This window comes from Gouania willdenowi, unplaced genomic scaffold (assembly GCF_900634775.1).
Source record: "Gouania willdenowi unplaced genomic scaffold, fGouWil2.1 scaffold_7_arrow_ctg1, whole genome shotgun sequence".
NCBI classification, from domain to species: Eukaryota; Metazoa; Chordata; class Actinopteri; order Blenniiformes; family Gobiesocidae; genus Gouania; species Gouania willdenowi.
This window is the reverse complement of record NW_021145245.1, coordinates 393,838-406,338: the sequence shown is the minus strand read 5'-3', so window position 1 is coordinate 406,338 and position 12,501 is coordinate 393,838. Positions and strand designations below refer to the sequence as shown.

Sequence of the window (12,501 nt, the reverse complement as noted above, 5' to 3'; positions counted from 1 at the left end):
GTAACGAAATCCCTCTCTTTTTTTTGCCCGATGTTGCCCACTTATACCAGGTATTTGTTCGAATAAAATGCGTGCTGCACTAGTGCAGAGATGACATTGGTGTCCTCAGGGTTATTCTTCCTCTTGCACATGCCTGTATATAGAGCCTTGAAACCCGAGTTGTAAAGAGATTTCCTGCTGATAATAGACAGCCAGTCTGTTATTGTGATTTGTTTTAAATTTTTATTTTAGTTTTTTGACAATCATCAACATTCTTGAATGTGTAGGTACGTTATTCGTGACGCCCTTTTTTTGAACTGCTGAAAGGGAAAAAAAAGGTGCACAAAGACTTTTTTTTTTTTTTTTTTTTTAGGTCCAATTTTAGTGTGTGTGGATGTTTACTGTCACTTAAAAGCTTTAAGGCTGAGGCAGAACAACGCTGTTTGTAGTCTGTGAGGGTCTAGATTCCTCTCCACATGTCTGAGCTGTTGTTTCCCTGGAAATTATCCTCAACTATTTCTTTATACTGCCTCTTTTTGCAGTTTTGATGCCCCTGGTTAGTGCAGCCCTGGCCTGCCTGTAGGTGTCCCGGTCCCCGGATCTGTCTGAGTGCAGCATTGCGGGCCCCAACGTTAACGTTCCTCACTGTGTTCTTGAACCAGGGCTTCTGGTTTGAGAACACTTTTTAACACTGTGGAGGAGTCATCAAAGCAGTTTTGGAGTGATGAAGTGTCCTCCTTCCTCTATATCTGTACGGTTTTTATCTTAGGCTTTGTTGTGGCAATGATTGGACTGTAGGCTGGTGTTAAAAACATGGAGAAATTATAAGACTGTCCCAGGTGGGGGCACACTGGTTTTGTATGCTCCAGATATGTTTGTGTGTCAAGAGTTTTATTTTTCCCTTAAAGTTTTTGTAAAACCTGGGTAACACGTCTTTCAGATTGGTGTGGTTAAAAACCTCCGTCACAACAAAAGTGCTCTAAGGATACCTATTCTATTCCCTGGCGATGACGTTACACAAAGTTCCCATGGCAACCCTAGCGTTGGCCCGAGGGTGCACGTATACAGCCATGATATAGATGGCACTGAATTTGACACACCACTCATTCATCAACATCCCACAGAAACCTGCTAATGTGCCTAACGCTGTGTTACAATTAGCTACATTAACTCTTGAAATCCTTAATTTGCTTTGTGTGTGGTTGGCCGCTGCTGTCAGACCGGGTTACCCTTGGAAATGCGCAAAATCGAAAAAGCTCTCAAATATCGCAAAAATGTGTTTACTCTTTCATGAGGAGGACCACCTAGGTGTAACACTGCTCTTCCTTTTTATATCTTCCCTATAATAAAATGTTTCTTACCCTTTCTTAGGGAGGGCTGGTGATGGTCATAATTAAGCAATAAAATAAATCAATTTATTTTATTGCAATAACAAAACATGCATTACTGTCTCATAATGATTGCACTTCTTGTAGTGTTGACCTTTTGACAGCATGTGCAGACAAGGAAAAAATTTTTTTATAAAAAATGAATAAATAAATAAAACACATGTTGAGCTTGATGTCCACTTTAATATGTTCCCACACTTAACACTTTCAGTTTTTCCTAGCTCCCCGATGCTTCGGTGTTATTTACAAAGAGTATTTTAAGTAGCAAGTACTCTTGAAGACTAAATTGCTTTAATTGACAAAATGTCATTGAGAGAGTTTTGAACAACTACTTTGTAGTTGACCTTTATTTAAATAGCTTTAAAAAAAACATTAAAAATACATTAGATTCTTTTTTGGTGACACAAGTAAGTAATCTATAAGTAATGTACTGTAATGTACTGCTTCCAGTAGTTACCTTCTGGAAGCAGTAACTAAGTAATGTTAAGTAAAAAAGTAAGTTGCTTTTTTGAAAAGTAATGAGTAATTTGTAACTTACTCAACACAACGCACGAAAGGACAACAGAAACACAAAACGAGAAAATAAAATATACAAAATGACATCCAAAATACATCAAAAAATATTTAACACAAACATACAAAGCCTTCCTGTGTTAATGCTCAGGTTGCTTGTTATTCTAATGCTGATATGAATGGTGATCATGTGACCCTCCGATCAGATACAATCACATGTTTGTGGCCTCCCTGTGATTAGTTGCCCATGTATGACTGCCTTTTCCTGATGTTCCTTTTCCCAGGTGAACCTGGTGTCTGAACACATCTGGTGTAACGACTTCCTGGTTCGCAGCTTCTACCTGAAGAACGTGCAGACGCAGGAAACCAGGACCCTCACTCAGTTCCACTTCCTCAGCTGGCCAGCTAAAGGAATCCCCACCTCCACACGCCCTCTGCTGGACTTCCGCAGGTACTGTTAGCACAGGTCAGAGGTCACGACAGTCAAACCCTCAAAAGAGGAATCAAAACTTTCAGTTTAAATGAAATAGCACCTTAAAATGTTTTAATCTTGTAAAATGAAATAATAAAACAAATCACAACCCTTTACCCTTTGATTCTGCTCAGACATTGCTGCTACGTGCTAAGCTATTTTTTTTTTTTTACCTTGTCTGCACATGCTGTCAAAGGTCAACACTACAAGAAGTGCAATCATTATGAGACAGTAATGCATGTTTTGTTATTGCAATAAAATAAATTGATTTATTTTATTGCTTAATTAACCTAAGGAAGGGTAAAAAATATTTTCTTATAGGGAGAAAAGGGATAAAAAGGGAGAGCAGTGTTAACACCTAGGTGGATGTGACCATCAGATCAGATACAATCACATGCTGTGATGAAAGTTGCCTGTCTCTGCTCTAGATCTAAAAGGGTCCAGGAGAGCCTGCAGATGTTTGCTAATTCATGTTTTGCTCTTTAGGAAGGTGAATAAGTGTTACCGAGGACGCTCGTGCCCGATCATCGTGCACTGCAGGTAAAGCTGCTTTGACTCGCTGCTTGTTAAGCTCGGACTCATCCCTCTCTCTTTCTCTGCAGCGATGGCACCGGACGTACTGGAACGTACATTCTGATCGACATGGTTCTCAACCGCATGGCCAAAGGTGAATACAAATATCACAGGAAGTGTCAGTCCTCCTTTCAAAATAAAGTTCCAGTTTTTTTTTACACTTCTCTGTCAATCATCTTGTGCTTTTAGGTAAAATACTACATAATAATACTGATATTTGATGTAGCCTGTTTTGATTACATCAGAAATAAGGAATGATAACACACATGTCAGTCAGTTATTCCGTCTTTTTTGTTGTTCCTCTTTGTCATTTTATGTGTTTAGTTAGTAATTTTGTGTGTTTTTGGAGTCATTTTTGTGTATTTTTCATCCTTTTGTCTATTTTTCTGTTTTTTGTTTCTTTTCTATCATTTTGTGTATTTCTGTTGTTGTTTCATGTACTTTTCTGTCATTTGTGTATTTTCATTTTGGTGTATTATTATTGTCTTTGTTTATTCTTCTGTATTTTGTTAAGGGAGTCATTTTGTGCATTTTTTTTAAATTCTGTTTTGTGTTTTTGGAGTTGTTTTATGTGTATTTTTCATATGTTGTGTTTTTAACCCCTGCTATTTTGTGCATTCTTTATGTTTTGTGTTTTTTTCCCCCATCATTTAGTTCATTTTTGGTGTACTTTTGTATATTTTTCTCTCATTTTGTGTAATTTTGTTTTCCTTTCTTGTATTTTTTTCTCATTTTGTGTAATTTTGTTTGTGTATTTTTCTGTCATTTCATGAGTTTGTGAAGTCATTTTTGAGTATTTTTGTTGCTGTTTTGTGTACTTTTGTGTCATTTTGTGGATTTACTTTGGGGGCAACCGCTGCCACTGGCCCATTTCTGCTCTAAATGATGTTTCATGATTTTGATGTTTCTATTAGTAGTTTTTAATTTTAATTCTATTGATTTTCATGATTTTTTCTTTGTGGAAATCCCACAGATTGGTTACGTTATGAGCTTTTTGTCCATGATCTTTACACATCACACAGTGTTTCTGTTGTTGTTGCAGGAGTGAAAGAGATTGACATCGCTGCTACACTGGAGCACATCAGAGATCAGAGACTTGGGATGGTTAACACCAAGGTCAGTCCAGAGGAATCAATGCTTTGACACCAGGAGGGTCAAACTCAAAGCCTGCAGACAATCTTTCTATGCTGAACGCACATTTTTTCAAATTATTGTGCATTTTTTTAGGAAAGCAAGAAAATACTGATACCATATTTTGCACCGTATAGGCCGTATTTTTTGCCTTTAAAGTTTAGGGTGCGGCCAAGGTGGAAACTCATTGGTTGAAACAGATCAGAATACGTGGTAATACTCCGTTAACAGGAGTACAGCAGCCTGTTGTTTGAAGGTCACCCTCATCAGCCAATTGGGTGCGACCTATGTCACATAGCGGCCTTTACGTGGATTTTTCTTGGAGAATTGCTAGATTATTAAATTGCGACTAATACAACGGTGCGTTCAATAACCTGTGCAATAACTAAGGTGTCGGAATTGCTCCTTTTACCGCCCCAAAAAAATTGGATTTGTATGATCGGGTTTGTTTTTGTATATTTTGTGTGTTTCTGTTGTTTTGTGTATTGTTTGGAGTCATTTTTTTGTGTTTACTTTGGGTGCTGCACAAAACCACTTGAGTGTTCTCTAATAAAAAACCATATTACTATGATGTGATGATTGCAGAGGATGGATGGTCACACCTTGTTGTGCTTCTTTGGCGTTTCCAGGACCAGCTTGAGTTTGCACTGACGGCCGTGGCCGAGGAGGTGAACGCCATCCTCAAAGCTCTCCCCCAGTGAAAAGCATGGGAAACCAGCCTCTACACATGATTCCTGCTTTAGCTCAAAACAAAATACAGCTCTGTGTTTGTTGCCTTTAACAGTCCGCCATGATGTCAAGCTCAAAGGAAATATTTCATTACTTATCTTCCTGAGAACCAGGATTCCTTTAGATTTCTGCCTTTGGAAGCTCACTTATCAAATGTCTGTATTTGTCTTCGTCAGCAGACAACGCAACAACTTCAACAAATAAATCAATAAATATCATCTTAAATAATATGTTCATTAAAGTTCAGATTCATAAAAAGGTTCTAAATTCTAGATTCTAAATTTAAGCTCCTGAAGATGGTTTTGTGTGTTTAGGGAGTAAATTTGTGTGTCTTTGCAGTTATTTTGTGCGTTTTTTCCCCTGCCATTTTGTGCATTCTTTGTGGGTTTTTTTTCATCATTTAGTTCATTTTTGCTGTCATTTTGTGTATTTTTCTCTAATTTTGGGTATTTTTTGCATCTATGTTGTTGGACAGTTCCTTCAACAAATAAATCGCTAAATATAATCTTAAATAATATGTTCATTAAAGTTCACATTCATAAAAAGGCTTTTGTTTTTTCCTAAATTCTAAATTTACTCTGACGTTTACAATATGTCCGTTCAATCTCTGCAGTAAATGAAAGGATATGTATCACAAAATAATAATAATATCAATGTGATAGAGAAAATAAGTTAAAGCAGACATGGGCAGAGGGCGGCCCGCGGACCAGATCTGGCCCTCGGTCTAATTCTGTGTGGCCCCCGAAGTAAACTCACAAAATGAGAGAAAAATCCCCCAAACGACCACAAAAAAAATTCACAAATTGACGACAAAACAGACTCCAAAAACAGAACTAAACGAGCTGATTCTCAGAGGATATGAATGAATGAGGGCTGGACTGTGACTGACGCTTCACTCTGTTCAAAGTGAAACCATTCAATCTCCATTTGTGTGGCTCCAGCTGTGGAAAATGTGTTTCCTGTTGCAGAAAAAAAAAACAGCGTGGTCCTCTTTGTGTGCCATTCAGATCACGTGACCTCGCTGATTGTGTTGTTTACCTCAAGCAAATGAAAACTATAGCTAAAAAAAAAAAATGATATATATATATTCTAACTCTGTTGTTCAAATGCTATTTTGTATATGTGAGATCTTCAATAAATCTATTTGTGTTCAACTGCTGCAGGTGCCACACGTGTGACTTCTTCTGGTTACATATATGAATAACAAGAAAACTAAAAATAATAGTGCGTAGCGATGAGAATATCTACAGAAATGTAGTGATGTAAAAAGAACAATATTTGTCTTTCATATGTACACTCTAAAAAAAATCTGTAAATTTTACAGTGATATACTGTTAAACAACGACAGTATTTGCCTGTAAAAGTAGAAATTGTATATTACTGTAAAAAATACAGCTCTTTTCTGTCAATATTGCAACGGTATAATACTTTAAAATTTACGGTTAAAATTGGATAAAAACACAGAAAATTACTGATAAAAAAACTAAATTCTGTTAATTCAACATACTTTCATTGTAATTATTTTTACGATTATTTTCCATATAAATAACAGTCGAAAGCTGGCAAATTTTACGGAAAAAAACGTATAAAAAGAAATGTTATTTGCCTGGAAAAATAGAAAATGTATATTACTGTAAAAAAATACAGCTTTTTTCTGTCAATATTGCAACAGTATAATACTTTAAAACTTACAGTTAGAATTTGATAAAAACACAGAAAATTACTGATAAAAAAAAATAAATTCTGTGAATTCAACATACTTTCATTGTAATTAATTTTACGATTATTTTCCATATAAATAACAGTAGAAAGCTTGAAAATTTTATGGAAAAAAACTTATAAAAAGAAACTTTATTTGCCTGTAAAAGTAGAAAATGTATATTACTGTAAGAAATACAGCTCTTTTCTGTCAATATTGTAACAGTATAATACTTTACGGCCGTGATGACCAAAATACCCATTTCGTCACATTTGGACAAAAAGGTTAAAATTAGGTGTAAGACACAGCTGGTCTGAGGAGAGATGTCGAGTGTTTGATGACCAGTGACTGACCTCTCTACAAATAACCCACTATCACTGTTGACATTCATGATAATGAATGATATCAAACAATGATAACAATTATCATTGTTTGAATTTATATGTAGTATTTTACAACTACAGATGTTTAATAGATATCATAAATATATATAAATATAACCCTCACAGCACCCTAAGGACTTTTTGTGTACTTTGACATTTTCATTTTTATGGCATTTTTTCTGTTTTTATTGGATGTTCCTCAAATTTGTCTAAGGATAATCATTTTTGGAGAAGTTCATTTTGGCTATTTCAGTAGTTTTCCATAGCCTCCCAGAGCTGGGACTGGAAAAAAAAAAAATCACGCTCAACACCCATAAGGCCCGGAAAGTGGCCTCTACTTTTAGCAGCTATAAAATCACTATATTTTAATATTTTTTTATACTTTAAAAACTCAAGACTTGTAGAACCACTTCTGCTCGACACAAACATACCAAATATGTGTCATAACTTATATGTAGTTAACCCTTTATTGACCCGTATGCATTCTAAATGCATTTTTGCTCTTGAAGAGTCAGTAATACTTGCATAACCTTCATAAATGGGATCCAAACTGAATGAGCTTTCTTTGTTCATTTGCCCTAAGGGTTGGTCATACAATGATAGTAACCTTGTTTTGAACAGTTTTAAAATTTTTCTGTTGTGGCACACTAAAATGAACAAAATGCTGTCATCCCATTGAAAATCAATACAAATGTTCCATAGAAATTTTGTCTTCTGGGGGATTATCTCAGGAGCAGTTTACAAATGTGGGTATATTTTTATACAAGTTGGGATGACTGTGCATAAGATAAAAGTTCGGAGGGTGTGGGTGTGGTGTAGTGAGGGGGGATTTATTTGGGGGCGTGTGTGGCATCAAAAGACTTTCCTCTTTGAAGAAACAACTAAAAACAACAGCAATAACGTCAGTAAGAAAAGGTCAACTAAAGCGTGCAGTGTTATGATTTTCCCACAGTGCTTTCACAGGTGCACTGGTCACTATCCCAAAGAAGTTCATTTGGACTATAGCAGGACTAAATCAGGAACCTGGACTAAACCAGAACTAAGCAGGGCCCATTCACTGTTTCATTAAACTATACCAAGCAATCATGTAATGCACAAAGAAGAAAATAAATACTAGCATTTTCAAATCTCTCATCACACTTTCAGTGGTGATTCCATAAAGTTGCAAGTCTTTTTATTTTATTTGCCCATCTTTTCTTTCAAATGTGTCAATGTTATATTGTGTGTGTTGCAGTCAGAGACTCAGACAGGGGTGCAGGTGCAGGTGCAGGTCACTGAACTCTTCACCTCGCTTCTCGGCCTCTGATTGGATAATTGGTTAACAAGCCGTCTATGGCAAGCCTTTTAACATTTAAAAAGTCTGGCTGACATGTAGCAATTTTGTTTTCACTAGTGGAAATTACATTTGAACATGTTGAAATGTAATTTTGACATGTTGAAATGTTAATTCAAGATATCTGTAAAGCCATTTTCACACGTAACAAATATATTTCTACATGTCAAAATGTCATTTCGACATGTAGAAACTGAATTACAGATATCTGCAATTACATTTTTACATGTAACAATTATATTACAGATATCTACAATTACATTTTTACATGTAACAATTATATTAAACATATCTGCAATTGAATTTCCACGTGTGGAAATGCAGTTTCGGATATGTGGGCGAGACAATGATGTCATTTCGGATATGTACTCCAAATTACCATATTCATTTCGGATATGTGGGCGGGATAATGACGTCGTTTCGGATATATGGGCGGGATAATGACGATGTTTCGGATATGTAGTCCAAATTACCATATTATTTATAGATATCTACAATGTTATTTCAACATGTGGTAATTCAATTGTAGATATCTGTAATATAATTTACATGTAAAAATGTAATTGTAGATACAACTGCACATCTCATTCTCACTTGAAAACATTCAAGTGAGAATTTTGAAGGTGGATGAAGTGAAGTGTCCCTTTCCATTTCCCTCCTCCCTGTTCCCTTCCCCCCCCCCACCCCCTCACTTTGGTGTAACACTACCCTCTCTTTTTTACATCCTCCCTTTAATAAAGTATTTCTTACCCTTCCTTAGAGAGGGCTAGTGATGGTCACAATTATGCAATGAAATAAATTCATTTATTTAATTGCGAAAACAAAAAATAAAGTAGAATATGTAGTTGTTTGATCTATTAATTAATTTCTTTATTTCTCTTTTCTTTTTTCCCCCTGTTTTATAAAACAAGCGTGACCGTGCGCAAAACCGACGCAAAAGAGTGACGTACAAATGAGCGGGAAACGGAAGTGCCCGGGATGGGCGTGTGCACACAGTCGAGGCACAGCTCAGCTCAGAGTTAGGTGTGCAGTCAAACGCGAGAGCATCGTCCGACTCGGCAGCAGGTTGAGCAGAGATTTTGAGAGCATTTTCTCTGAGATAAGGCAAGTCTCCAGATAGTCTCTAAAAAAAAAAAAAAAAAAAAATGAACTCAGAAGTCAGAGACCCTCGATTGATGACCCAAACACAAGATGGGTATTTGTCATCAGGAGCAGCGAGTATTGTGAGTTCTTTTTTGTGTGATTAAAAACATTCTAGTAAGAATTCTGACCATGTTTGATAGTTAATTGTGCTTTTCTTTATCTTTGCCTTTTCCCAGCCATCCTTCAAAAATCCAATAAGATAACGGTCTTCCCCTTCAAGATGGATTTGGTGAGTACAAACTGTTCAAAACGTCTAATATTTCATAACCCTATTTTATAATGTACTTTATTCAGGGTTTATCTTGTGTTTTCGTAGAGTTACGTTCCTCCTGAGTTCTTCAGCGTCGACCCACCACCTCTGCATCAGAACGTGCTAATAGATCAATGGCTGTGCAGAACCTGCTCTGACTGGTGAGAGTGAGTTTTACCATAAGTTGAATTTTTGTATGACGTCAAAACATAATTTGCTATTAGTTGTTCAATATAAAGAATTAGGGCTTAACGATTTTGGAAAATAATCTAATTACGATCTTTTTCTTCAATATTGCGATTGCGATTAGATATGCGATTATTGTTGCAAGGTCCTCTTCTCATGTATTTTTCATCTAACACAAGCAATAAATCAGTCTTTTTCATAATAAACAATATTAGATTAATTTGAAGCGAAAATTGCAACAATAAAGCAAACAAAATTGTTGCTTGACCTATTCAAAGTTTGTGAACCACACTTCATAAAAACTGTCTGAACTTAACAGTACAGTCTATAAAAAAAAAATATATACATATCAAATCCCTGTATGTGCTGCGACTCGTGGTTGCTTCAGATGCGCGTTATTGATTGATACGGAGAGGCCAGATGGAGCACACGCAAAAACACAGTTGAGTTAGGAGCAGCATTTTGATTTTGGGATGTAATTTTGGACAATATGAAGAAAGAGAAGAACATTGACGCAAGGAGACGGCGACATGAGGTTCCAAACACAGACATGTTTCACTTTCTCTTTGACTCGCAGCCATTTCAGCACTAAACTGCACATTTCCTCAGCAAAATAAGACATGACATGGACTCCTGCCTCGGATCGTAGTTTCAAACCCTTTTCATACAGCAGTTTAGTGTTTATATCTAGCGTCTGTACTACCTACGGGAACGCATATGCGGTAGATGCAAAGGTAAATAAAGGCACATGGCACATCGCCTTGGAGAATACTTTATGGTCATGAACCGTAATTATGCTTTTGAGATAAGTTCTTTATCCACGACATTCCCAAATATAAGCCTCCTAAACTGAGCCACAAACGATTCTTTACTCTTTACAAGCAACACAGGCTCACCTATATCTTTGTGGAGGCAGAGATGTGTGAATCCGCAGGTGAGACAGGAGTTTCTGTGATCATCAGAGAGTGTAGTAGCAGCGAGAGAATGGCGTGACGAGCGTTGCGGCTAACGCAATGCTAACGGAGAAGAAAGCAATAGTCCTTCGCGGTGGCTGCATGATAAACGCTGATATTTTCACTGTACATCCACAATCTACCACACACCTTAAGAGACGTAAACAAAAGCACACGGCGGAGCGGACTTTGCTGCCATATGTCGCACCTCCATTCACTTTCAAAATCGCGTACCCTGCGATTACGAAATCGCTTTGTGTAATATTGCGATAAAATTGCAAATGCAATTAATCGTTCAGCCCTATAAAGAATAAATTGTCATTTGTTAATCTCATAAGTATTCAAAGGTTTATGTATTCTGTTGTTTCTCAGACTGGAAAAGCATCCCCAGCACTTTTGGAAGAATACCCAGAGGCAACAAACCAGCAGCGTAGTCCAGGACATCCCAGCACCACTGAGCTACACTAAAAGCGCAGATCAACAATTGTTACCCAAACTAGTGATGAGTACCAGAGACATTTGCAATTTGCAACCTGAACCATTCAAGTGCAGTGTAAATTTATTATGTATATGAGCTCCCTGTCATGTGGAAAGTTAGAGCTTGTCATTAACACTCGCTAACTAGCCTCTATGGATAACGGCCTGTCAATCAAAGTCCGGCCCCGATTAGTTTACGAGATTTTCTAAAATGTTCCTTAGGAAAACCAGCCTGGTCCCAGTAATTGTGCCCAACCCAGCATTATCACAGGAGGAATATTTAACTGTAGAAAGTTTTGGAAAATTGGCACCAGGCTTTAAAGTTAAAGCTTTCTAATGGGAGACTAGCGGCTGGCTATACTGTATGCAGGTACTACAGCAATGGGGGACAAATGGCGGCCTCTAGTGCCGTGGTCACGAAGCTGAGCAGCCAGCGGCCATTGGTTGTAAAGCATAACATCTAAATGCATACCAGGGTTATCATCCATGTTATACATTTTTTGCCATATTGCCCTGTATTTTCAACTTGTTCGTTGTAAATATTTTTACAGTGAAAGTTTGGCAGCTAAGCTACAGGTATTTTTCTGTTGAACTTAATAAAATTCCCTGTATTGTTAAATACAATTGTAATGTGTTTATTACAGGAAAATACATTAATCCAGACAGAAGATATGTAGTTTTAAAGGCAATTATCTGTAAATAAGATGGCATTTGTTACCGTCATTTTTATGGTGACTCACTGGCAGCTGCAGTTGCCATTTTTTCACCGTTATAAATACGGTATGGTATTCTGTAAAATTTACGGTAATTCACTGGCAGCTGCAGTTGCCATTTTTTCACCGTTATAAATACGGTATGGTATTCTGTAAAATTTACGGTAATTCACTGGCAGCTGTAGTTGCCATTTTTTCACCGTTATAAATACGGTATGGTATTCTGTAAAATTTACGGTAATTCACTGGCAGCTGTAGTTGCCATTTTTTCACCGTTAAAAATACGGTAAGGTATTCTGTAAAAATTTTAACAGATCATATTACTGTATTTTTAACGGTGAAAAAATGGCAACTGTGGCTGCCAGTGAATTACCGTAATTTTGACAGAATTTTTTTTACAGTGTACAGTATAATTTAAATGTTTGGGGTCTAAAACTTCAAACTTGTGAAATATTAAATTTGCACAGTTTATTTATGATAAACTAATGTCAAATGTTTCAATTTTCTAAATAAATGTTGCTGGTCTCTCTTTAAAACAGATGAACATGATGTGTTAGAGCAGATATGAACAACTTTCAT

The 12,501-nt window shown here is 36.6% G+C and overlaps 1 protein-coding gene and 1 long non-coding RNA gene across 2 annotated transcripts in view; both read left to right on the top strand.

Moving 5' to 3' along the window:
* The window catches only part of LOC114460827 (metal transporter CNNM4-like), a 38,749-nt gene extending 36,435 nt beyond the window's left edge, over window positions 1-2,314 (top strand). Inside the window, exon 6 of the mRNA XM_028442705.1 lies at window positions 2,165-2,314. Coding sequence (XP_028298506.1) covers window positions 2,165-2,181 — 17 coding nt within the window. The 3' untranslated portion in view covers window positions 2,182-2,314. The remainder of the gene's footprint in view (window positions 1-2,164) is intronic.
* Window positions 2,315-9,114: 6,800 nt separating this feature from the next.
* LOC114460829 (uncharacterized) lies at window positions 9,115-11,921 on the top strand. Its single transcript, XR_003673757.1, has 4 exons — window positions 9,115-9,423; window positions 9,520-9,572; window positions 9,660-9,754; window positions 11,105-11,921. It is a non-coding gene; the product is annotated as an uncharacterized LOC114460829 (long non-coding RNA).
* Window positions 11,922-12,501: the final 580 nt, after the last annotated feature.